This window comes from Antedon bifida, chromosome 11, assembly GCF_963402885.1.
Source record: "Antedon bifida chromosome 11, ecAntBifi1.1, whole genome shotgun sequence".
NCBI lineage: Eukaryota > Metazoa > Echinodermata > Crinoidea > Comatulida > Antedonidae > Antedon > Antedon bifida.
The window spans coordinates 6,182,079-6,209,711 of record NC_136236.1 but is presented as its reverse complement, the minus strand read 5'-3'; the positions used below and the strand labels follow the sequence as shown (position 1 = coordinate 6,209,711).

The window sequence follows — 27,633 nt, the reverse complement described above, 5'->3', positions numbered from 1 at the left end:
AAAGGAGTACTTATATGTTATTCGTACTGTCGTTTTGGGATCATTTGTATGTTAGCCCTACTATTTATTTTTTATTTATTATTGCAGATTATGTACCGTAATTTATTGCAGAGTTGTTTATTTCGTCATGGGTATTTAATTCATTTATAGCGGGGTTATGTACATTGTGACAAGACTCTATAGAAATTGTAGCCGGGATATATTTGTTACAATTCTTACCTTAATTTTACCGCATTATTTTATTACCTAATTTTCTTATAGATTTAAATGAATGTTCTTCTGATCAATGTTCAACAAATGGGGTGTGTTATGATCCAATTTCTACCCACTCGTGTGAATGTGATACTGGGTTCATACGTGAAGTTGGTAAAGGTAGAGGTTGTACTGGTAAGTTTTTTAAGAAACCAAAGTTATAGCGTGTGCCCATGAGATTTTTGACTCCGTTGAAACAAGGCAATCTAACAACAGGATGTTGAAGTCTGGAAATATGTGGCTGCGACACGATCAATTCCACGCACCTTTAACCTCCGAGCCGCGGAGACAATATACATAGTACGGTACTGCTGGTATTTGTCGAAGCCAGACATATCAAAGGCAGTAAAGGCAAGGGGATCTCAGTGTCCTGTTGTTAGTTGACTTGCCTCAGCACCAAGGCCCTGCCACAGCCTTGTGGTCGTTTCCAGATGCATTGATTTCGCTGCCTCATGATGTGTGGTGGAAATGGGGACGTATAATTATGAAAACCCCAAACACAGTAGCTCGCATAGCTTGAACTCTATTTCACCAGACCAGCGTGGGACTCGAACACACGACATTCGTGTTAACGACGCTCACTCGACTGAGCTAACCGGTCACCTTATTTATAAAAAGGTTAATTTTCCCATTCAATGTCATATTTATACCGTAACATGTTAACTTATTATGAAATTATAATGTCGGTAAAGGATATGTCTACGAACTGCTTTACCTATATTACAGTGGCCGATATATATTCTATAAAAGTATCAACTACTTGCATTACCAAATACTGTCTTCAAATAAAAGAAAACAAATGTATACGAATTCGTTTATTCATCAGTATCAATACCAATTTCTTTTACCATTTCAAGTTCATTAAAGATAAATAACAAATGCTTGTATGGATGAAGGCTCGTTTACCGGTAAAATCAAATTAATAATTAGTGAAAATAATTAAATGTGCAATAAAATGATGAAATGGGGTTGTCTCAGAAAACCAGCAAGAGACCCCAGATAAGATATTTAAATAAGTAGCCGCTTATATTAGGCGTAAAGTTTTCACAGCGTCCGGTAAATACATCAAATGTGTACAATTCACTGTATGATACAATCATGGTGCATGAGGTTTTAACAACAATCGGGTTGTAGCGTTGCTTTTAAATAGAAATCTGTACTTTATATTATTTCATAATGTTACCTGTAATCTTAAGCCTGTTTTCCTGTTACGTTATTTGACGCTATCGTCGTTGATCGTTAACAGTTAAACGACGATCGTTTGAAAACGATCAAGTTGAAATGATAACGATAGCGAGTACCTTTTTCTGTTAAATTGTTAACATTTCAATGTTTACGTAGAAGATCGCCGATTGTTGTTAACGATAGCGTCGACTAACGTCGACAGGAAAACAGGCTTTAATCATCGTCATATTGTTATTGATTATTAATTCAAATGTGTTTATGTAATATTTCCTTATAGAAGGTTGCCCTCCTGAAGTTGTTATGGTAAAAGGTGTGAATTATAAATTTGAATATACATCGCTGGGAGTGTTGGCACATTCTCTAGAAGTATGTGGCGCAGGAGGCAGTAAGTTCAATAAAATACAAGAGTTAGGAGGCCTATGTGTTTTTCCCAAACAATTTTAATATTGCGTCTGCAAGTGAGTTGAATAATTTGACAAATTTATAAAAAACTTCAACTATGTCGGTATACTAATACGGTATTAAACACATTATCGTATTATAGTCATTCAAGATTCCGTGTATGTTCATACCAGAGAAGAGTGAAATGTTTAAACATCGACGCATGCATAATTCGGATTAACAAAGATTCTATTAGTAGTTGGTAGTGTGGAAAGATGAGATTGCATATTTTCATCTCATGGAATTATTTGCCCCATTGCATGTAAAAAATAAATATGTATTATAATATTAGGCCTAAATCAATATCAACTATTACTATGCGCATTTCTTATTAGGTCCATTGGCTGAGCGGATGTGTAATCGTAGCCTACACGGAGGAGTAGGACTCTGGGGAGCAATTAAAGTGAAGTTATGTGAAAATTATGAAAACTATACCATTGATGAGTTAGTAGAGGTAGGCTAATAATTAGGCTTATATTTGTATAGCTAAAGTGAATGCTTACATTCTTAACTACACTTGTTTGAAAAGTCTTGATTAATCATTTGATAAGACAATTTTTAGTATTGTTGTTGCTTTTACTGTTGTTATACGATAGTGATTGGCTAATTTTAGTATCAATAAATTCAGATATGTCTAGATGTACATAACATGAACGTATCAGCTTTATATCTCGGGAGTATGGGAAGTGTCTTATCGTAATCATAGTGTTAACATTAAAAAAAATTGGATTGAAAATATAATAATAACAATAAATAACATATAATAACAATAAATATTTGGAAGTATAAAAATATACATGTTTCATAGTTATATAAGTTATACATTAATATGAACGTAGTTGATTGTTTGAGTGTACGTATTACTGTTGCTAATAATTAAGACGATTTTTTTAAATTTTAATTTGTAGGTAATTGTAACTGAAGAAAACTCTGAAGCAGTTGCTACGCAGTTATCAGTCATTACTGGTGAAGACAATATTAACAATGGAGATAATATTGATGCCATTTCCTCGATTCTAGAATGTTTAACTATCGTAAGCGCAGGAAATGAAAAAGTAAGCAGTAACTGTATTTCTTAAAGATGTATTGTTCCCCAAAAACATGAAAAATGAAAGCCATTTCACAGTTAATCACTTCCTTAGAAAAAATATAAAAAACAAAATATGTTCACTTATAAAAAAAAAAAATAAATGGTTAAAATTCAACCAAAAACTCCTCCGCGACTCTATAGCTCACTATGTCGATCGATTGGTTGGTTGGTCGGTCTGTCGGTCTGTAAACATTAGCTCAAATTTTATATGGCCTTCAGGTAATAATATGTTTTTGTTCGATCCAAATGAATAACTATATGGCATTACATTTTTTAGTGGGACGCTATATGTTTAAGGTGTTGTTTCATTAATTAATTATCTCAGGGTGAATTCGAATTTGCAAATGCAAAACAACAAATATTAAGTATATTTACCAGAAAAAACTTACAAGTAACATAATTTATTTAATTTTCCCTTTCAGCGTTGATTGTTTCAATTCATCAAATATATTGGAAAATATTATCTTGTATACCACTTATTTTTCAGGTTACCAACTTAACAGTAAAAGTTGTGAGTAACTTACAAAATGCTGACGATGAACTATTTTCAACAGACAATCGAAACATAGGTGGAACTTCTAGGATCATACTGTCGCTTCAAACTCAGCTAGCATCACTACCAGACTATAGAGCAGTTGAAACGAATCTAGCTGTGCAGACTAAACAGTATCTTCCTGATGAATTAAACCAGGGTATTGGGTATTTTATAAATGTAGCCAACTCTGAAACCGGTTTTCAAGGCGACAACATTAAAACATTTTACACAGTGGATGACGTTATAACTGAGAAGATAGATACATCAATATTTCTGCCTTCTGATATTGTTGAATTAAGTCTTGATCAAACCAGCTCAAGCAAGACTCAAATAACCATCATTGTATATCGGACATCTAAGTTATTTACATCTAATTACTTGATGTCCAATAGGAGTAGAGCAATTGGAAGTCGTATAGTTTCTGCTACTGCTGAAAAAGTCATAGTTGAGAGTCTGAATGAGCCCATCCAAATGACTTATTCACCGGTTGTGGTAAGTTTACCGCGACTCGGATGACGAAATTAACTTTTCAGTCACCCTAAAAATTGAAAGTCTTAAATCGGAATTTGCACATTGCGACCGAAATAAAATAATGTCGATAATATTAAGTGAATGATGATTACGTTTGAGTTTTGGTCGTTTGAACGAACTTCATAACGGCATTGACGGACGATGATTATAAAAATTCAATAAATTAGTCATTTGGATAAAAAATAATGTAGTTTTTTATAAAGCTAATACTGTAGTTTATTTATGGGATTACTTGTATTGTCTACAATTATTGCTGTGAAATAATTTCAGTAGGTATAATCTATCTACCGAAAATAAATATACAGTACTTATTATTTGTAATTGTATTTAATATATTACAGGAAGGTGTACTTGATAACTATGAATGCGTTTTCTGGGACTTTACATTGCAAAACGGACATGGTGATTGGTCTAACGAAGGCTGTTACTACAACACAACATCAGACGATCGTATCGTCTGCTTCTGTGACCATTTAACTAACTTTGCAGTCATAATGGTCAGTACTACTTTCACATTATGTATTCGTTACCTTTTCATGATTTTTGGTTATTTATTTGGTATTATGGTTTTTTTTAAAGACATGACACGTAACAGCGAGGCTAGTTGGAAAAAGTCTATAACATTGAATCTTCACACAATTATGGTTCATAGTGGTAGTTGCCTGAAATTAACTTTAATCTTTCCCAATATCTTTTTAATAGTGACATTGGGCCCAAGTTCCTATCTTACCTTCGTCTCAACAACATTTTTTTTAATGAAGTTCCAAAAATCAGTAAATAAATAGATACAATAAAAAAGCCCCAAAAAACCCAACACTGTACATAATGTCAGCAATCGTTAGATTTAGTGACCTGGTTTGTATGATTGGTCTGCTCATGTGAATTTGTCACTGCTATATCATGGACGTAATGCATTTGTTTACCATAGTATAAATAATGTGTTTTTTTGGACAGGATTACTCTGGACAAGCCGGCCCAACCTCTACATTCGAGGATGTACTTACATACATTAGCATCATTGGTTGTGTCATATCTATCATTTGCTTGGTATTTACGATTGTTACATTTACATATTTCAGGTAAGATTAAACAAGAAACTAAATGTGCATACATTACATCACTTGGCTCTATTATGATTCATTATTCTCTCTTTCACCATTTTCTAATCAAGTGTCTGTAAATGTACTCCGAGCCAATATACAGTGTCATGATGATGTAAATGTGCATTGTACAGTAGGTTGTCAGGAATGTGTCTATTTCAATTCCACAATAATATTGTATTATTATTATTCTCAGCTATACAACATTTATTTTTGTATTTGATTCCGCCTATGATGATCAATTAGTGATATTTTGTTATACTTTATATTAAACACACACTTAAAACTACATTTATAACAACGTGGTTTTATTATTTTTTTAAAATTTATTTTAGAAAATTACGTGGAAAACGTCCCCAACGTATCTTGGTCAACCTGTGTTTTTCTCTGCTGTTTCTATACGCTACTTTTGTGATAGGTATTGGGTTAACATCGTGTCCCAATTGCTGCATCGTGGTAGCCATTCTTCTACATTACTTTGTTCTCACAACACTTTTCTGGATGCTTGTCGAAGCCGTGAATATGTATCTGCTATTCGTTTTAGTGTTTGACGATGGAGTACGTTTTTTCGTGTGGAAGGCTGCTTTAGTTGGATGGGGTAAGTACTAAGTAGATACGTTTAAGCTACCACTAGAGCCTAGCACCGTATCCGTACACTCCTTATGAAACCCCCTAGCATCACCCAATATCACTATTCTAGAAATCACATTTAAATGCGATTGCCGCAGAACATTATCAAACTGGTTTAACTAAATGTTTTGGCTAGGGGGAAGGTAATAAAATAGGTCTACTGATGTCATATACAAATAGCATTAAAGTATTCACTACGCTAATTTACTTGACATTTCATTCTGTCTAATTATGATAATTTATGACAACAATTTATTTTAAAGAACATGTGGTTTTAAGAAAAGTGAAACAATTTGCGTATGGCAGTTTACCTAAATTATATATTTAAAAAAAACAACAACAACAAAGCACAGACGCCAAGAATGAATGAAATGAACATAGTAAAAAACAAATTTCAAAATGTTACTTACTTGTTGTCTTTAACAGTTCTGCCTATCATACCAGTTACAATCATTGCTGTTATGAAATGTGATGAAACATATTCTAATAATGAGTAGTAAGTTATTATTATGAGTATTTATTATTATTTATTTACTTGCACTGGGCTAGTGTTGCCCGAAAGCTCTGCTAACTTTTCTGGCTGTTTTACTTTATCGTTTTGATTTAGCTTTTCGCTTTTTTTTGTATCTCCATTGAGATCCAGCCACTGATACACACAGCATTGTCATTTTTTCAGTAATTTTCCTTTTGATTTTAATATTTATTTACTGGTAGATAGCCAGATAGTAGTTGTAGGCCCATAAACAAGTAACAGCCTAACAGTACGCTAATCCTAACTAGGGAAGATCAGGGAAGAGTTACATTACTTCCCCTTGCCCTGGCTTTACCATTTTTGCTTGGTCCGGACTGTTCTCTTCCTCTTCTTGATATACATTAGGCCTACTTACAATTACATGCTGTTGAATCTGGAATACACGCTCTATATTTAATACTAATGCAACCTGTAATGCTAATATTGATACTAGTACGGTATTTAAACGCATGCATTATTGACTAATATTCTGCAATAAGATAACCAATTATAAAATTGACTCCACACATTATAAAGTTATACTTTTACACTTAAGTTTTACTAAACGTTGATACAAAATAGCCCCATGTATCATGGGGATTACCACCTATCTGATAGGACAGTGATTAATTTACTATCGGTAATCCTTGGCCACATTGCCTAAAGACATACAAAAAATAAAATAAAATACTTCATTTATACAATCATTAACAGAAAATGTAACCTTCTTTTGCACACTCAGTTGTTTTATGAAACCTGGAAACCCGCTATACTTCGGTTTGTTACTCATCTCATCTATCGTCCTCTTCATCAACATGGTCATGTTCGTTTTAATCATTCGGGGACTGACATGCCAACGATCAGTAACGTCGTCAAAACTGAAGGATAAAAGTAAAATGGACGAGCTGACTACACGCCTACGACAAGCCATATCGATAATGATGCTGCTTGGCTTAACGTGGATCTTCGGATATTTCTCTATTCATTCTTCTGACGCAGTTCGTTTTTCGTTCCAATTGTTGTTCTGCGTATTTAATTCCCTACAAGGATTTGTTATCTTCGTATTTCTCTGTATTCGTCGTAAGGATGTCAGAGATGCGTGGGCGAGTTGTTTCTGCTGTCTACGAATCGAAGCCACTTAAACCAGCACTGCCATGTCAAATCCGCGACGTAGGATTGCAAATACCATACTTTGAAACCACTTTATACCAAAGTAGAAAAAAGACACTTAGGCTACATTTTAGATTACCAAATGCTAAGACAATTCAGATTGCTCTCGAATAGTTGTTGAAATCTAATACATTTACGACATGTATTATAAAGAAATTATAATCGTTCAACATTTTCTGTGTTAAACATTTCGGCCTAAGTAAAGAAACTATATTACAATAACAGTAAGTTTAGATGTGAATTGAAATTACGTGAGAATGGTATCACATAAAATACCGGTATGCCTACAATAAAATAATGATGTTTAACAATTATTATCTGACTACAATAGGCCTACATATTTTTCCAGATGTTTGTTTAGGCCTATATAATAATTATGAAAGATCAATGTCATAAGCTTATTGTAGGAAGATCCGATTAAAAACAATTGCTGGTCGCTATTTAGCGTTACTTTACCACCTATCGATTCGAACATCTTAAAGACCCATTCCCTACAATTTGTGACGTTTTGTAGAAAAAAATAATGCATATAATATATTACTTTTAAAAACATTAAACCAGGTCATTCCTTGTCTTAAATGTACGTTTTATGGTAAATTATGATAAAAAGAGAGATCAAATTAACTTTAAATAAATGTAATTGAAATATGTTATTAGAGCTACTGTCACTGTGTATTTCTAGTAAAAAGGTAAATATTTTGGCACATCTGACGTTTCATAGTGTTTCTACTTCTAGTAAAAAGGTAAATATTTTGGCACATCTGACGTTTCATACGTATGATACTTTAGCTCAAATATTTCCAGACAAAAATTGGTAAACTATTACAGTACTGTATGTTGGAACATCTTGTTGTATGTTCAATATGCAATATGAATCAATCAATCTATTTTTTAAATTCTAATATTCAGCCTACGAATAATCTGTATATTATTCGTAGTAACAATAGCGTGGGATCGACTATATGCTAGATTTAGTTGCAGGGACAACAAATGGAGTATTATTCGATTTATTTATTTAGTTGAGATATAAACAATGTGTCATTCATGGAACCACAGTAGAAGGTCAGCAAGATATTTAACTTTTCTATTGGGGTATAAAATCTTTTTTATAATAATGTATACATTAAGTACTATATGTAAACATACACATACTTTATTCATTTTACCGTTACACAATATGTAACTAAATAACATGAAATTAAAAAAAATAATTGATAGAATAATGTAATATTAATGTAAAAAACATATTGCAATACTTGCTGATTACGTCATTCACTATCCGCAAAAAAAAAATAATAAAACCTAGTAAAACTGGTCACGAGTAACGGTTTTGTCACACATAAGTTGAAATTAGAACGTATTTCGTACAATTCCAATACTTTTTTTTAAGATTAGAAGAAAACAATTAGATAATTCAAAACGGGGTCATACCTAGGAACTGGAAGTAGGTATTTAGCTATTGTTAGGCTAAGGTAAAACACGGATCTTGAATACTAACGTTCAAGGTCAGATTTACTTTACAATAAAATATATTACGTAAATAAATACTCGTGTTTACTGAGGCATGACAAATGTTGGCTTTAGTTTACAGGAAACTTCATTTCACCTTGTCGCTGGTTGAATCAACACACCGGATTGCCAACATACCCGATATAGTAAAGGTAGCGTTCGAGATTACCGAAGGATCTACGGACCGTGTATGGGAGAAATATGTTATGGAAAAGGACTATATGTTTGTTTATGCTTATAGGACTATGCATTGAAAGCAGTAGATGTCAAGTTACACAGCCAGCAGGTAAACAAATTAAGTTATAAACATGTTAGCTACTCCATCAATACTAAACTAGGCGAATATGTTTAGATGGGTCGAATGGTCCCGGGCCCGAATCGCCTCAGGTCCGAATCGTCCCGCTACCGGTTGGTTATAGCATGGACCTATACATATAATGTCTAGGTCCATGGTTATAGCTTGACTATTATGGATAGGTAACGTTGCTAAAACTGTCGAAGTTCATCAACTTTGCAATGCTAATGAAGTTAATTCGATGCCGCGTGTTCTCATTCCATTATTTGTAATTGCCATTTTGGTTATAGGTGTGTAAGACAATGGACCTATCAATGTAAAGGTCCGGACAATAACCTATTAATGGACTCTACCATTGTTAGCGGATGGACCTATAAATTATAGTGGAGTAGATTATAGAAGACAATGTATATAATTATGTATATTACTGCACTGCTCTTCTTCACTCTTTAAATTTACCCAAATTGAATTTACTTCACCAGATATTTATTAGTGATTCCAATTCTAGGTCTTTTTACTCGCATCTATTAAATAGCAATGCATGTATCCTGTAATACCCTATTGATAACATACAAAACAATGACTTTTCTATTTGTAATGTTGTCTTTAATAGTACATACCGCGATAATATTTCAAAAATGTATAAATCTGTGGATTGTTTCAATCATGGTATCCTTTAAGTCTGCCAAGTTTTCGCAATTATTGTAATACTTTATTTCTTGTTAAAACCATTTTTATCTTATATGATTCGTGTGAATCTTCATTCTGATGTGTTTTATTTTGCTGTACAGTTTTGATAATAATAATAATAATTTATTTGGAGTTTACATTTTACAACAGTGGCACTCGACCAAATGGAAGGTGCATCCATAGGAAATATATGTTTCTCTTAAGGGAGGTCAATACATTTGAATTGAATTAATACTAAACCAACAGTAAGATGCCTTTTAAAGTCTTAAGTTAATGTTTGGGTTTCGTTGTATGGGCGTCAGAAATTGTTTAATAGGCCCTTAACCAATTTTAATATACTTAGCTTGCCTTCTTACATTTATGACAAATTACAAAATAATACAACGATTGTAGTACTAGCAAAGTACATTTAGATATTTCTCATTCAATTGCTGCAGTTGATGCGTTTTAATAAAATATTCTCATACCGACGTAAAAGCAATTCACTGTGATAATCCAAACAAAAAATACAACTATTATTATTATGAATTTAATACAAACTTACAATGCAACCACTGTAAAACCTGGAAGAGTTAAACTCGACTGGTAAAACAAGATACAACCAAGATAATTCAAGTCTACCATCCTCCATGGTCGACCCCACTCTAACAATGGTAGGCCTAGAGTTAATTCTATTGTCTGGTGGGTGGCTATTGTCCCGGGTGATTAATGTTTCAATACTTATTGTTTCGACCTTAAAACCGGATAGAATATAATATCTCTGTGATTGCGTGTTATACAGTAGGTCCTCTTAAGTGAAAATCAAAGTCTGTGTTGTCATGGATCACCTCAATTGTGGTTTCATATTGTAGCCGTACATTCTTTATGTGCTGGTCATTACTGTACGTGGGAATTACGAATATGCGATACACAATGTGGAAGTGTTTTGTGTCAGCATTAACCCCAATCAGAATTAATCAAGTTTGTGTAATTGCATCAATCAAATGTAAGCAATTTAACTGAAGTAAAAATGATCGTAGAGAATATAGATTCATTTTTACATACAGTAGTACTTTTTCCATTGATGAGTAGCCACAGCCCCGGAGCTACAGAGGCCTACATGTATAAATAAAAACATTATTGCAAAATAGTGTTTTTTTCATGTAGGCCTATAATAATAATTATGATGTAGGCCTATCTTTCCCAAACACAATCATTTCTACTATACTGATTCAGCATATAACGCACTATTCTAATCCATTGTGTATTTTTGTAATGAACAAGGCGTACTATGGCCTACAAAACGTTTAGCGAGGATTATCTACCCTGTACTCCATGGAGATTAGCACTGTTTTACTCTCTGTTGATAAACTCCTATTTACTTGCTCCGCCTAAGAGGTTATATTTTTGTCTAAAATATTTGTGTTTTTCTGTTTTTATTTTATTTTACTAGTTCGGTAAAAACTACAAATCGGATCTCTATCACGATTATTGTTTGTTTGCTTTGTTGCTTTCATAGATAAATTTTTAAGATGCTGTTGTACAAATAATTACAGTAAGCTAAAATATCGTTTAATACAGTAGTGCGTACTATTTCACGCCATGTGACCAGCAATCGACCAATCAAATGACAAGAATGTATTTAGTTGTTATAATACTGTATGTAATATTCACCTCTGTTTTGTTATATCCTAGGTAATTTTCTACCCGTTATTAAGATTATTTTGTTAAGAAAAAAATATTCATTCTTTTTTTACGGAAAATATCAATAAAACAATAATAATAATATTAAAGCTGATCCGCGATTGTTTGGTATTAAATAATAATTTTAATAATAATGTATACAAATGTGAGTCATGTTTTGTTGTGTGTACAGGCATGTCGACGCTTAATCCACAGTAAGTCTGTACACAATCATGATAACAATTAAGCGAATTACCGTTTTTTGTTATTTTTATCCTAGTTTTCATATTATTAAAAAAATTCTACATTATTTTCCAACGTATCACAATAATAGTTTACAGTGTACTTCCTCTATGATACTGTACAGTAGGCCTACATACTGTACAACATACAGTATTTTAAAATGTTTTTATTTTTCCTATTATACATTTCCAAAATTCTAATTTAAATTCTGGCGGACCATTATTTATCAAAATACAGTATTCATACACAACATTATGTTGAAATGAGAAATGTTTTTTTCTTACAGTGAGCTTAGCAAACCCTTAATGAATTTACTCTTCCAGTACGGATCATATATAATTGTAATATGAATATGTTAAATTTAAATACGGTATTAACTAAAATAATTTATAATTGTTATTTTTTCATTTTTTGGTAGAAAATGGAAACCAATACTTTTTTTATTTCTATATTTACAACATACAAGATAAAGTGTTTTCATAATTCTAGCAAGTGTTTAGATACTGTAAGAACATGTTTAGGTTCTAAATACATTCTAAACATGTACAGTACAGTAGTCTGTATCCAACTTAACACATCAACGCCGTGTTGATTGATAAACATGTGGATCAATATAAAGACACGTTTAGGTTTTAAACGTATTTAATTTTCAATGTATGGAGCTCATGTGGGGAGCTTTTTTTCTGCCACAGTAAAATCATATGCACGCAACGCTAAATACATACCACGCTAAATACATACCACGCTAAATACATACCACCTAAACATGTTGACTGAACATAATAGTGACATGTTGACTGCTAAACGAGTGGAAGAAAACCACCAACATGTACCTATAAACACGTTTAGGTTTTAAACACGCTAAACATGTAGTTCTACGTGTATAAAAGCTAAATGGGTGGAAAAAGTGGGTACAAAATAGATTTTTAAGATCTAACTATTTTTACAGTGTAGACTACAGTATATCTGTAGTATCATTATTTTAAATGTGTAGTAATTAATATAATATTGTAATTCTGACAAATTTTTATTTTCATTTACATGTTAAAAGTCGATTGCTCCAATCCTGGAGTTTGTCAAAATGGAGGAATTTGTCAAAACAGTATGTGCGAATGTTCACCTGGATTCAATGGAACCAAGTGTGAAAGTAAGTTAGCATCTATTATTATTCTGACAAAAGCCAGTCAAGCCAATAAATAGCTTCAAACTATTTTGATTTATTATACAATAGTATAAAACAAAATATTTTCCAAGCTCGAAAAGATTTTGTTTTCATACACGAAGGAAAGTACTATTAAACGATCGTTTAATAGTGCGTACTATTGCACGGCATGTGACCCACATTCGTCCAATCAAAGGTGTTATATAAAATTAATTATCGAACCTTATTATAAATATACAGTAGAACCCCTATTAAGGAATACTTTCGGAACCCACACAATGTTCCCTTTAAAGGCCAATTTACACAGACGAACGGTAAAGGTAGGCCTAATTTAATATAATCTGCAGTATGATATTCGTTACTGTATTTACACACAACGCCTAGTGGACGAGCGGTTTCCGCTCAGGATAGACACTGTTCTACGTGTGACAAGCTACAGGTTTTCCGCTTACCGCTTTCCACTCGTCTTATGTAAATTAATGGCCTTAATGGGGTTTTCCCTGAATAGGGGTACTCTTATTCAGGGGTTTTGCCTGAATAGGGTACATTTATTCAAGGGAGAATAATAAACTGACCTGCCGACTTAATAGGAGTTTTCACGGAAAAAAATCGCAAAACAAATACAAAAAATGAACAATAACTGAAACTAGACTCATGGAATTGAGAAGAATAGAAACTACAATTCAACATTTTTGTACTAAAACGTTGTCTAATAGCCATATAAATGAATAGGATTATTTTGATCTTTTTTGTTGCTTTTGTGACGGGACAAAATTCTCCTCTTAAAAAATCAGCACAGTGTTACAGAGGTGTCCCTTAGAAATCTTTCTCCTTGTCCCTCACACCCTCTCCTCAAAACGGCTGTCATGCTGCAACTGGTCCCAGTTCCAACTGGTCTAGTGACCCGTTGGAACTGAGACCAGTTGGAACTGAAACCAGTTGGAACTGGGACCAGTTGGACCAGTTGGAAAAAGGAATTTCCATCATTCAACTGGTTCCAGTTCCAACTGGTTCAACTGGAATTTTCACCTGGGTTTAGAAATCTTTCTCCTTGTCCCTCACCCCCTCTCCTCAAAACGGCTGTCCCAAAAAGAGGTAACTTCTGTAAGACATAATGTAGCGCACCTGTGACGCTGTATCATACCAGATAAAAGAATATCGACATCAGCTGCAATGTCCCTCTACAAACAATCATAATGAATATAAGCCTACGTCATGATTTTGTTGCTCGGATTTGTTTACAGTCTTTGCTTGTGATGCTGAAACATGTCAAAATAACGGAGGATGTGCTAATGAATTTGAATACGCTGAAGTTGGTATTATCTGCAACTGTCCATCAGGAACCACAGGCCGGTATTGTGAAATATTGGGTATGTACATAATATTGAATCCTTCTGACTTCATTTTGTACTCATCTTTTCCTACACTTTGAAATACAAAATTCAGTTGTTCTTTTCTTAAAGTAAGATTTAGCATATATTACTTAGGCCTACTCAGTCCTGTACGCGATATTTCTTTTCGTACTGTACATAAGTTGGGAACCCTCATGAAACGTCACAAAATAAACATAATATTCATAACATGAATATTCATTAGTCATATACCCATAAGATGTGACGTAAGAATTGAGCTAACTGCAATTCGATAGCAAACGCTTTCCGTCGATCCGTCTATATGTCGATGTATGGTGTTCGAATCCCATGAGCAACTTCTTTCTACTTTATAGTGAGAGAGAGAGAGATTATTTAGTTATATTTAGGAAGTACTTTTACATAAGGGGCGGCTATCTTTCACATAAGTTGTCCCCAACTTAGTACGAAAACAAAAATCGCGTCCGAGACATACCTAAACTAGATTCCTTCATTCCATAACTTTCTATCTACCATTGTGACAGCCAGTTCATCTCTCTGCATACCAGCATCCATCTAGTACAGCAATGTATGTGAGTGCGTGTCCTCTTCCACAGCAGAACATCTGCAATGATTTCGTCCTTATTGTATAACCATTACATTATCTTAAAAAATCTCGAAATACAGTCTACAGTCTATCTAAAGTGTTTTATATAATGTCCTATTCACACACATTGACATTAATGTTTCTCCAACTTCTTTTATAGTGAGTCCAGAATGCAACGTTGAGACATGTCTAAACGAAGGTTTTTGTGCGCCGATTGAACTTGGTAAACTCTGCGATTGCCCTCAGGGATTCACCGGTTCATTTTGTGAGATAAGTAAGTGCTCTGTTGTTAATTGTCCTTCACGCTCCTTTGTTTTGCATAAAGCTATCAATGATGTTGCTCATTTGTATTCTCTCGTTAAATAATTAACAATACTGCAATATAATAATAAATGCGGTAAAATACAATGCAATGAGGATATTGAATTAATTTGCGATCTACCTACAAGACAACTCTTTATGTTTACTGTCTAAAATAGCTTTTTGATACACCTTAAACCTAAAAGTACTATTATGATATATTACAGATATGTATACTCGGCAAAAGTCGGATACCTTGGGCATATTCCCTTTGGCCATCTCGACATTAACTCTCATTTCCCAGGTCAAGATTAAAAGATTTCGATTTGTGACGACATGACCTACGCACGTGACATTGATTGTCACCTAGACATAGAAACCATTGTGTAGAAGTAAATAGCGAGCAACCAGGTTCCAACTTCCACGCCCCCACTCCCGCTATACGCAAAATATTATGTATTACTATTACGAGTTTTTTCCTAGCTGTCACAAATCGGAAGGAGTCTTCTTTGCTTCAATATAGCATTTTAGAGACCCAATACTCCTGCCTTATTATACTTGTATTTTATGTTTTAAACTTGTTAAAAATATGTGTTAGAGAAAACATATTAGTTAAGAAAAAAAATGTTCATTATTATAATAATATGATGTCTGTTTTTGAAGTTCCTAATTTTGTAATATTATGTATATTTTGTATTGAGGAGCCTATTAAATACAAGCTATGCTTTCACTTAGGCTCCTCCACTTTATATACGTTATTAGTAAAGTGAAATAAATGAAATGAAATTATAAATGTACCATATTCAATTCATATTCCATTCTTCTTTCAAGTTGCTGATTGTATTAATACCCCACGATACTGCGAGAATGGGGCAACGTGTATTCCAGGTATCGAGGGTTTACCAGTCACCTGTCAGTGTTCGCCTGGTTTTAAAGGAGACCAATGTGAAAGTAAGAAATCATGAATAAGTACGGTAAACTACTAAATGAGCAATACCACGTTCACATGTCTTGGGTCGCTGTCGCTCTCCATACGCTGATCGGTTCGCGAGCCGTTCCAACGTGTGAACGCTGAGATTCTATCTTGAGTGGCCCAAGGCCGCTTTCGATATTATAATACATTTGACTTACCATGCAGTACGTACATTGTGATGTTGTGAAGTTTTAATATATATTGTCCATCGGTACTGGTTTCAAATATTGTATATTCATCTTTACAACTACATTCTTAATGGTATTTGTTTAAGAAAATAATAATAATAATAATAATAACGTAAGGCCATTATATCCGTAATGTAAATTTATTTAGTGAGTGAGTGGCCAAGCGGTTAAGACAGTGGAACCGTAATAGCTTCCAGATTAACATCGGCAAGGGTTCGAGCCTCACTCGCTCCGTGGTTCTGATGGTAGAACGAGTCTTCTCAGATAAGGACTATAAACCGTAGGTCACCCTTTATATAAGGTATAACAAAAATTAATGTAGGCGTGCATGGGATACCTCATAAACTTATAATTTGTCATAATACCTCATAAACTTATAATTTATATCATAATACCCATCGCGCATACTCATATTTCAAAATCTAGCGACAATAAAAGTTAAATTATTATAACGAATTTCGTGTTCACTATCTCTTGACAGCTTTTTCATGTGAAGCAGGTACCTGTCAAAACCAAGGAAAATGTTCTAGTGAACCTGAGTTTTTAGAAGTTGGAACGATATGCAACTGTTCGCCGTTGTTCACGGGCACGTACTGCGAAGGTATGACTTCTGTAAACGATGAGTTGCTGTTTCATTAAAAAAACACTGTAGGCCTACAGGCCTAGTATGTTTCTTTAGTATTTGTAGTAATTGAGTGCCCGCGGTTAAGACACTGCAACCTTAATGCTTATGTAAAGGGTTCGGGCCTAACTCACTCCATGGCTCTGGTAGTGGTTAAGACACTGCAACCTTAATGCTTATGTCAAGGGTTTGGGCCTAACTCACTCCATGGTTCTGATAGTGGTTAAGACACTGCAACCTTCATGCTTATATCAAGGGTTCGGGCCTAACTCACTCCATGGTTCTGATAGTGGGTTAAGACACTGTAACCGTAATCCTTATGGCAAGGGTTCGGACCTAACTCACTCCATAGGTCTGATAGTGGAACGAGTCATTTCGGAGAAGGACTATAAGCCGTAGGTCCAGTGTGCACAGAATGGTTATGTGCACTTTTAAAAACCTAGTACATCGTTCGAGACTAGATTAGGACAAATGAGATAGCGTGTATTATTTAAGTCCACATTGCTATGAATATTATTGCGGATATGGCGCTATATATATCATCGTCATCATCATCATCATCATAATTTAATTAAGCATACTGTTAGTTCAGTTCAGTTCAATAACAAACTATATCTTTTTTTAAATTGTAGTTGGAGTGGATTGCAACGTGGAGACGTGCTTAAACGGAGGAGCTTGCAACACTCCAGAAATAGCCTTAGCGAACAATTCTCTTTGTTTTTGTCCGGACCAATTCACTGGTCATTTTTGCGAAACAAGTAAGATACTTTCCTATATTTTCTTTAAAACATTTGGGTAACGGCTATCATACTTGAAGAATTAAGAACGTTCTAGTGAATTTGCTTGTTAAATTAAGTATTATTGCATGTCAATATACCTAGTATATACAACGATGACATTGCCAATGGGGAATGCGGATATCGTTTGATCGAACGAATTTGCAATATCCGGAAAATTAAAACCAAAAAAAAAGGTGTAACCGCAAATTGCTAATCCGTATTTTCAAGTACGTACTTCACAAACCGACATTACTCGATGTGTCACTGTGTAGGTACTGTAGTAGGTTTTATTTAACTCGAAAATAAAACACCATTAGAAAAGAAGCTAAATCGATTAGTTCTAAATATGCTGGAATAAAATACAATAACAACTTATATATCGTCAACTAAAGACAATGTTTTACCATTAACATTTCAACGGAACATTTCATTTAAAAAAATTAAATTTCAATCTATTCCATCCTCTAAAAATAAAGCAATATCAAAGCAGTATAAATGTTATCATTCACAAATTTAAAAAAAAAGAAGAATAAAAATGTGTTTTCGTTTATTAACATGGGTCGAAATATCAACATGCGCTCTCTGTGGAAATATTTCTCCAAGTACTTCACTCAGTTTCTGATTGCTTACATTGATACATTGATTCTAATTTGATTTCACAGTGATAAACTGCGTCCATGATCCAGCTCTTTGTCAAAATGGTGGTAGTTGCATAGATGGATTGTGTATTTGTCCCTTTGGCTTTACTGGCAGTTCATGTGACGGTAACAAACGTTTTTATTTGTTTTAGTAAAAGTGTGTATGCATCATTTTATTCTAGCATAACTATGATATTAAATATATGTCTTAAGGTGTTATTTTTACATTATATAAAACTAATTAAAAAATGTAATTGAAAAAAAAACACAAACTAAATAATTATGTGACTGTAGCATAGCCAAACGCTATCATCTTCATGTTGTTGTACGCATTTTATAAAATGGTATTAGTCAAAAACACAAAACAACAAATTATAGCCAAAACGCAAATACGTTTCACAATTCTAATTTCAGATTGTTAACCAGTTATTAGCTAATTAAAATTTTGTAATTTAAATACTCTATGAAGCGTTTGAAACAACCTGGTGTGTGTAATAACTATTAGTGTCAAACAACAAGAAAAAAACCTATTTTTCGCTGCTTATAATAGGAAGAAAAATCATAAATGTACATATAAAATCAACGATTATAACACAAAGAAAAAACACAGTACATATACAAACATGCATACTTTGTATTAAGTGTTTGCAACCAAAATACTATTGGAAAACATAGATCAGAAGAACAATGCAATATTTCAATGTACTTTTCTGCCTGGGTTTTCCTAGAAGTACACCTTAAGATCACTCTATTCGTTTCTATTCTGTGCAATTGCTTTTATTTTGTTCTAAATCCGTTGCCGTTTTTTTAGTTTCAAGTAAGAGTGGTTTTTGCACGATTCTCCATGTGAAAAATAAACAACTCGTTTTTATTTGATTTCTTAGTGCTCTTCTGTTTATTTCTCAGTTTATGAGTGTGGCAGTGGCACTTGTCAGAATGGAGGGACTTGTCAACCAGGATCAACAGACCCTGCGACGGTGTGTACATGTCAGCCTGGATACATGGGAACGTTCTGTGACGAAAGTAAGTGACTATGGTAGTTTGTCCTACTTTTTTTTACTGCAATTTTAAAACGTGTAAATCGGCCATAAATACCTTTAAAAAAACAATAAAACAAATAAATTACTATGATGATATTTGGAGAACACTGATGATGTCATATCACTACCATATTTGGTTTTACATCACATCTTTTTTGTCGTTTGATGGTATAAACTAGGCATTATAGTCAACTCACACATATTGAAAAACAAACGCTCTAAAGTATGTTGGTATTATACATTAAAACAATATTCTGAAGATATTAATTACATATACAGGTAATATTTTAACAAAACTTTCGATTAGGATAATAAACATAAGAATATGGCATAAAATGTCTAATAACATGATCGGCATCGGCCATTGAAGATAAATATCATTTCACTTTTTTTTTATAGTTGATACTGAAGCAATGTGTTTGATTAATTGCAATAACGGGGAATGCTCATCCAACCACACCTGCGAATGTAACCTAGGCTATCAAGGAATTTATTGCAATGGTAAGGATGGTATTTAAGGCCGTGTTTGCGCAGCCAAAAAAATCGATAATTTACTGATAAACTGCCTGTAGAAACGGGGTTTAACCGAGTCCACTCGAGAGAAATTAACCGATAATTATCTCACTCAAATCGAATAATTATTGGATAGATGCGATAATTTTTAACCTTTAACCAGATGGTTGTAATGACTGATCATGCGCACTTTATTGGTTAAAAAATTAACCGATAATTTTGTTTTGGCTGCGGAAACTCGAGATTTGTTTTTCTTATTTATTTATTTTTTTTTATTTCATACGCAGCGAGAACAAACTCGCCAATTACAGGAAGGATAAACTCTTATTGTGCTTTGAAACTAAGTCTCATTTGAGGCTTAGGGGGTGGAGTTGAAAAAGTCACTAGGTCAGGATTGATCCCTGAACCACCTTGGTTCGGAAGGCAAGCACGTTCACCACAATGCTACAGCTCCGCTACTTTCAATTTGACCAATCACAAGTGAATGATTAGTTGAACTGGCGCTTGCCATTGGTCAACTCACTTGCGTTGGGTTTATGTCCTTGCGTTGCTTCCATAGTGGGAAAAAAGATTAAGTGTCATTCCGATGTCCTTCGGAGAGGACGAAATTTATCCATTCGTGTTTCCTTCTTCTTAACCACGTAGTACAGCCCTTGTAGCATATGGAATCATTTCCTGCCGTGGTCTCTGTACCTGCCGTTCAATTTTATTACCGTAGTCCCATTTCTATTTCGTTTTTTTTAAATTTATTTTTATTTATTTTATTCATTTTATTCGTTCACATCCAACAGTGTATACACCAATTACAGGATGAAGATATAGATATAAATATAAAAACATATATAAAAATAACAAAAAGAAAAGCCTAAAAGTTTATCTAATCTATAATAATCTATAGATTGGCAGCAGTGTTAACTAATTCATGGACAATATGCTTAGAAAAGATACCTAATTCAGGATTTTGACAAACACAGTTGTTATAAACAGACAAAATTTTACAAAAAATACCTTTCTTACAAGAAACAAGATTACAAGTGAACATAGAATTAAGACATTTATACAAAAATATTAGGTCATTTATTTTTCGTTTATCAGTTGGTGAAATAATTGGAGATTGGCAAGGCCAACAGGTTTTTGGGCCAAGAAACCGTAAACATTTTTTATGAATCCTTTCGATTCTAGAGGATGGTGTATTTGATATAGAGTTAAAAATAACTGAACAAAAATCTACCGAAGGTTGAATAAGACTTTCATAGAGGGCAATTTTTGGTGGACGGTATTTAATATCTATATTTTTAACACATCTTTTTTACAAACCATGGATTACAATTTTACACGCATTTGCGTTGTTCACTAGGCCTATTATGAGAAAAAGTAAATGCATTTAGATCGTATATCGTGTAATAACTTTGAATTTAAAAATTAAATGGTAGATGTTGATACTCATTATTACTAATGCTTGATTCCCACTAGAGAGAGGCAACGCAAAGACGTCAACGTAAGCGCAACGTCATTGGTCAACTCGCTTGCGTTACGTCATTGCGTTACGTCTTTAGAACTTTGGTAATCCGTATGTACAGCGCCGTGTATATAGTCTATAACCGTTTTTCAATTCAAGTATAAAAAAAAGACTAAATTAGGTCCAAGGCATACTATGTATAGATATTGCTTGCTCAACGCTGTTTGTAATAATTTATCATTATTTTCTTAAAACACTAGGACTTTTAGTAACTTTAATGTCTTTATTCTTCTATCGATTTAGATATAATTCCATGTGAAGAAATGCCATGTCAAAACGGTGGCGAGTGTTTTGGACGACAACCACAGCGCCGGAAACGTCAGGAGGAGGAATTATTACCACCTACGCTAGCTGGCTGTTCTTGTTTGATCGAATATACCGGTTTATATTGCGAAACAGGTATACACATTTACGAGAGAAATCGTATTATTTATTTATTCAAAATATTGTTCAATAGTATCAAACGAATACCTGCAGCCCTATAATACAAAAACAAATCAAAATTTGTTCCCGTAGCTATGTTTGAAACACTGTTACGTCGTCGGTTCCCACTTTACGTAATACAACATTTTGGGTCGATACGTCGCTACGTTACGTTGCGTTGCGTTCTAGTGGGAAGCACGCTTTATGATTGTTCAAATCACATACGTTGCATTACGTCTCCAGTGGGAACGAAGCATATTAATTACGTCTTTTAACTTTAACTTCCGTAATCTGTAGTCTTATGGGCCTCACATAAATTATTATTATAGTGGTAAAACGAGTCTTCTTATATGCCTATAAGGACTATAAACAGTGGTTCAAAGAATCTAGTACATGCTTAAACGAGAGGGAGATTACCCTGGTGAATAATGAATAATTTGCGCTGTAGTTGGCAGTACCGACTTGACCCTTAGGAGAAAGCATTTAATATTGAAAGGTAGAAGTCCACATTGAGACGACATTAAACGAAGTACTATAGGCCTATGTGCAATACAACACCACACAATCACAAACGATCGATTTGTTATTAGATATTAATTACCTTGTATTACGTCATTATTGTTAGGCGTATTGCGAATCAATTTACTTACTCTTGACCCATTGTTTTTTTCTTTTTCCATTATTATTTGAATTGTTGAGAATATCATAACGCGTTACATTCTATAACCAGAGATTTGTTATGTCATGTATATTTAGGATGATTATTGATATTGATAAATACTATATACTGTTTATTTTTACACTGAAGAACGACCGCCGTGTGAGTTGGAATGCCAAAACAATGGAAGATGCGAACTAAGTCCAGAATCATTCGATTATATTTGTCAATGCTCTAACAGGAACTATTACAGTGGCGAATTGTGTGAAGGTAAGTATAATGATAATTGTTATTTTTTTTTATTTTTTTTTTTGGTTTTCTAAATATTGCGGAACAACGTCCGGTTATTTTTCAGACACATTCTATTAATCTCTATACATTTCTTTATTATTTGTCATAGTAATATTATATATATATATATTACAATACATCTTTAATATGATCTCATGCTTTACTTACAGTAGCTTAACAAAATGCATTCATTACATTTTAACTGTATACGCAATGATATACATGCATACACACATATACCAACAAAAGGTCTTTTAAAAATCATTTTTATATTTTGGACATTATTATCTAATGTATATTTTCTACAAACAGTTGTTGCACTTTGCTTTGAAATCGGCTGTGAATTTAATGGTATCTGTGATGAACAAGGCAAGTGTATCTGTCCCGATGGGCGATACGGAGCATTTTGTGAACAAGGTAGTCTTCTTAAGTCATTCAATTATGTGATAGTATCCGCTGCAATCCATTCTAATACTGACAAAATTTAAAAAATGTGCAAATGGTAACAGTCATTTGTGACTTTAATTCAGTATTACCCACTTGTTAAAATCACGTACAGTGGCTCTCACTCTCTAACTCTTTGTATTGGATGGAGTGTTTCGGACTGTTTTTGTTTTCAATCCTCACTCTTTCTTAGATTCTATAAACGTTGGTCCTCTAAATAGTCTTCCCACTCAGATTTAACAGATCCTCTTGATAAGTTTCGAGAATTTGACATAAGTCTTTGTCAACACAATTTTCATACCTGAATTGTCATTTCCTTGGCTCTCGTATTTGATTTTCTTTGTAATTGCATTTTTGAGAATTATGATTTGAAAATGTTAATCATAATGTTATTTCTTTAAATGATTTAAAATTATATTTTATATTTATTTGTAATTCTGTTAAAAGAAAGTCTTCCTACCGTGATTTAGTTCGCTTTTGAAAATTCTTGACATCGTGTTTACTTTGTTGTTTTGTAATTTTTCTGTATTTGTTGTTGTTCCAAAATTAAATAAATCAAATAAAAAATAAATCAAACAATTAATGGATTATGGTTGACATTAAATGATGAGCATTTTATTTTATAGACATCTGTGACACAAATCCTTGTGCAAATGGAGGAATCTGTTTCCAGCCTACTGAAGCGTTTTCTGAAATTCAAATTGTTACCGATGAATTTTACTGCGCATGTGCACCGGGTTTCAGAGGTCCTACATGTACAGGAGAAATCGGTTTGTATTAAACATTATTAGTTTCAGTTAAATCTGCATTTATTCATTATGTATTCGTTATTCTGAAAATATAGAGTCAATCAACAACGATAGTGTAAGATTTGTGAGTGAAGTTAAAAATGCAGAAGTAGGCCTAAACATTTTCTAGTGCGTATGATACAAGCCAATGAAAAACCCTTCTTTCTTTCGTCGTTTATCTATTGTGAATCTTTAATATGATTTACCTTTAGTTTTGTATGATGGAGATTTGAAATTCTATAAGGACCAAACAAATATAGACATAACTGTACCAGACGCCAGGCATACACAGTGATATTTTTTCTATTGATATTCTAATTTATGTATTTCTACAAATGTATATTGATTATTTTTATAGTTGAATGTAGTCGTAATGAATTCGCATGTGGAAGTGGCGAGTGTATCTCACTTAGCAAGATGTGTGATAATGTGCCGTATGACTGTGCAGATAACTCAGATGAACCAGACGAATGTCAAAGTAAGGAGAAATAATAAGTATGGTTAATTCCGACATAGGCGAGCACAATGGAAAAACTTCGGGATAAATCTCCGCCTTGGATACATACCTTATCTATCTCAGATGTACCGCGAAACGTATATTTGATAATTTTAGTTTCCACTATTACAATGTTGTTCCATATTTCTATCTTAGGAAGATATAAAGGGTTTCGAAACAAAATTTCTGATTTCATCGGTAGATGTTCAACTGTGCCCACTAGAAGTAATTTCCGGGTTCACGGTCGGTCCACGGATTCACCTTGTATTAATAATTTAACTTCATATTTACAAACATTGATAAATTAGTGAAACACTACAAATAGGAATATGAGCTTGTCAAATAAACCACTTTTAGTGAAACATAAAATGCGCAACATGGCTACAACAATGAAATGTAATGTTTACGCATATTTATAATATTATATGTTATATATATATATATATAATACAATCTGCAAAACAGTATCTGTCCCTGCAACATGTAGGTATATTTCTTAATATGGGCTAGTGACATACGCTATCATAACGTATTGTAAACATAATGTTGTACTTACAAGGCATATCTAACTATATTCCAAATCAATATCCAATTACATTTATCCAAACTGCTATAACACATCCTTTATTTTACTTTATTAGAAGCAGAATGTGACGACTTATTGGAACGTCTGGACGCTTTGACAGAAAGATGTGGGGAACTCCAAACAATTGAGGCCTTTCCTAAAGACAGTACAGAATCGCAAAACGTATTTCAATTCAGTTTCGGAGGATCTGATTTTCCAGACGCTCCGACTATAATAGCACAGGTATAGAATTATTAAATTCACCATTACTAAGAATATAATGTACACAATTGTAACAACATAACAATCATCGAACAAAATAGAAAATGTCGTGAAAACTAGTAGTGAGCAATATAATATAATAAGCAAAATAGCCTTATATTGTTTGGAGGTTTGCATGGCGAAATCAAATGTTGCCTCCTGAGAACGATAAAAGCATATTGATCGGAACGTCGAGAAACTCAACAGTTCTTTTCAGAACTAATATACGTGGTGTACCGCAAACTTTATATCAACAAAATAGCCTTCCATTTATAACAACATTATGATTACTATGGTTATATGTAATAATGATAATGACAATGTCGACTTTAATATGAATGAACTATTGTAAATGTACAATCAATGCTTTTCAAAACTTCACTTTTGTAGTATCGTGTATTTTAATCACATTATATAAAATATTTTGTTGTAGATTAAGATTGATATCTCTGAATACTTTGGAAATGAGATTAGAGAAACTGGAACGCTGTTTGTGCCATTACCTTCATAAGTAGTGTTTATTTTAATCACATTATATAAAATATTTTGTTGTAGATTGCGATTGATATCTCTGGATACCTTGGAAATGAGATTAGAGAAACTGGAACGCTGTTTATAGCATTACTTTCATCAGATCCAACTGTTATTGAAATACCTGTTATTCATTTCAGGGTAAGATTATATTTACAATTCGCAATTACTGCTTATTACGTCTTATTGTATCATTGACATCGTCCACTTCTTTTTGTTGTGCTTCGTTTATTTTTCACCCGTTTCTCGGCAATGAATCTAAATTTCTCCAGTATCACCTAGTAGCATATACCATAACCTAACCCTTAATCTAACCTCCCATGATACAGGCAGGCACACAATAAGTGATACCGGTACACATGGGATTCTGCATATTGTTGTAGAGATACATCTCTATAGTGATGCAGATCTTGCGTATTGTAATCCCATTTTACTCCTGCAGACTATAATAATAATAATTTCTTATTATTTCCATTATGATACTACTTTGATATGCAGCTGAATAGATTCTGATTTTATTGAAATGTAATGTTCACTGTGTAATGAGCCCTATGTTAAAGATAAAATACATGAAAAATGCAGATTAATTAAATCAGACTTTGAATATGTTATTTTGTAGTTTTAATAAAGTTAATCACTTCCATTTTACTTATAAAATGACAAAATAAATTGTTATATTCAACTAAAAATCCATTGGCTGGCAGCCAATTTGACCATTTTTTTTCAGGTAAATACATTTTTTTTTAATCCAATTTTTGTTCAAAGTGTATAACTATTATGTTACATTAAAATGGAATATTCAACAAAAATGTTGTTAAGAATTATTTTTCAGGGGGACAATACATCTTTAACATTGTTCATAAATTATTTTTCCCAAATGTATAGTAATAATGTATGTACAATAACACCAATATATTTTTCAGGTATATTTTGAAAATGAGTTGGAATCAACGATCTTCGAGAAAGACCTGTCTGATATATTCAGTGTTGTTCAAAATGAGCCTCAAGATGTCTGGTTATCATTTCTTCCTGATGGCGACACAGAACACATTCCACTTCCATGGTTCTCGTGTTTCATTCAAGAATCGTCTTGCTTAACCATGTCAACAAGGTTATTTATTCCTGACTGTAATGATCTCGAACCTACATGCCTTGACATATATGCAGAATGGGTACAAGCCACTGACGACTCGAGAGATTACAATTGTGGGATAACTTCGATTGATACTGTTGTTGAACCGTTGTTTGACCAGTGTCTTGGTAAGTAGGCCTATATCAAACACCTGTTGCATAGTTCAATCATTGTTTGTTGCCGTTAATTTGTACTGCTGTTTCTCTCTGAAATTATTATTATGATACTTAAAATTATAAAAAAATGATTTCCACCTAGAATTAAATAAGCACGCACTAAAATTATAATGAATGTCATTTACTTCACGCGATTATTACATTTACGTTTCTGCATTATAGGTAAATTTAAGAAAATTTAGTGGGCCTACAAGCAAAATGTACAAAAGTGTCGATCTTTAACAAATGTAAACGCTGCCGTGTAATTTGCATATCGAATCGTCCCAAGCTTTACTGGCCTCAACATACAGAACAGGAGTTGTTTTGTTAATGTCCGAATGTAATACTTACTGTA

General features: G+C 33.3%; 2 protein-coding genes across 2 annotated transcripts in view; both read left to right on the top strand.

Annotated features, from left to right (window-relative positions):
• Window positions 1–3,953: 3,953 nt before the first annotated feature.
• On the top strand, window positions 3,954–7,508 carry LOC144856464 (adhesion G-protein coupled receptor G6-like). Its single transcript, XM_078714480.1, has 6 exons — window positions 3,954–3,995; window positions 4,376–4,531; window positions 4,989–5,113; window positions 5,470–5,732; window positions 6,191–6,260; window positions 7,018–7,508. Exons 1-6 carry the CDS (start codon window positions 3,975–3,977, stop codon window positions 7,415–7,417), a joined length of 1,035 nt encoding a protein of 344 aa, XP_078570606.1. The 5' UTR covers window positions 3,954–3,974; the 3' UTR covers window positions 7,418–7,508.
• Window positions 7,509–9,075: 1,567 nt separating this feature from the next.
• The window catches only part of LOC144856406 (uncharacterized), a 30,684-nt gene continuing 12,126 nt past the window's right edge, over window positions 9,076–27,633 (top strand). The window contains exons 1-16 of the mRNA XM_078714409.1: window positions 9,076–9,240; window positions 15,123–15,236; window positions 16,094–16,213; window positions 16,905–17,024; window positions 17,678–17,803; window positions 18,487–18,588; window positions 19,369–19,485; window positions 19,902–20,003; window positions 21,778–21,933; window positions 22,766–22,885; window positions 23,219–23,323; window positions 23,977–24,120; window positions 24,497–24,616; window positions 25,276–25,442; window positions 26,016–26,132; window positions 26,915–27,251. Coding sequence (XP_078570535.1) covers window positions 9,156–9,240; window positions 15,123–15,236; window positions 16,094–16,213; window positions 16,905–17,024; window positions 17,678–17,803; window positions 18,487–18,588; window positions 19,369–19,485; window positions 19,902–20,003; window positions 21,778–21,933; window positions 22,766–22,885; window positions 23,219–23,323; window positions 23,977–24,120; window positions 24,497–24,616; window positions 25,276–25,442; window positions 26,016–26,132; window positions 26,915–27,251 — 2,152 coding nt within the window. The 5' untranslated portion in view covers window positions 9,076–9,155. The remainder of the gene's footprint in view (window positions 9,241–15,122; window positions 15,237–16,093; window positions 16,214–16,904; window positions 17,025–17,677; window positions 17,804–18,486; window positions 18,589–19,368; window positions 19,486–19,901; window positions 20,004–21,777; window positions 21,934–22,765; window positions 22,886–23,218; window positions 23,324–23,976; window positions 24,121–24,496; window positions 24,617–25,275; window positions 25,443–26,015; window positions 26,133–26,914; window positions 27,252–27,633) is intronic.

Excerpts from the sequence above, each read along its gene's own strand:
- LOC144856464 (XM_078714480.1), top strand. The coding sequence starts at position 3,975 with ATGACTTATTCACCGGTTGTG. Across the intron at positions 4,532-4,988 it reads CTAACTTTGCAGTCATAATG|GATTACTCTGGACAAGCCGG; the intron begins GTCAGTACTACT and ends TTTTTTGGACAG. Across the intron at positions 5,114-5,469 it reads GTTACATTTACATATTTCAG|AAAATTACGTGGAAAACGTC; the intron begins GTAAGATTAAAC and ends AATTTATTTTAG.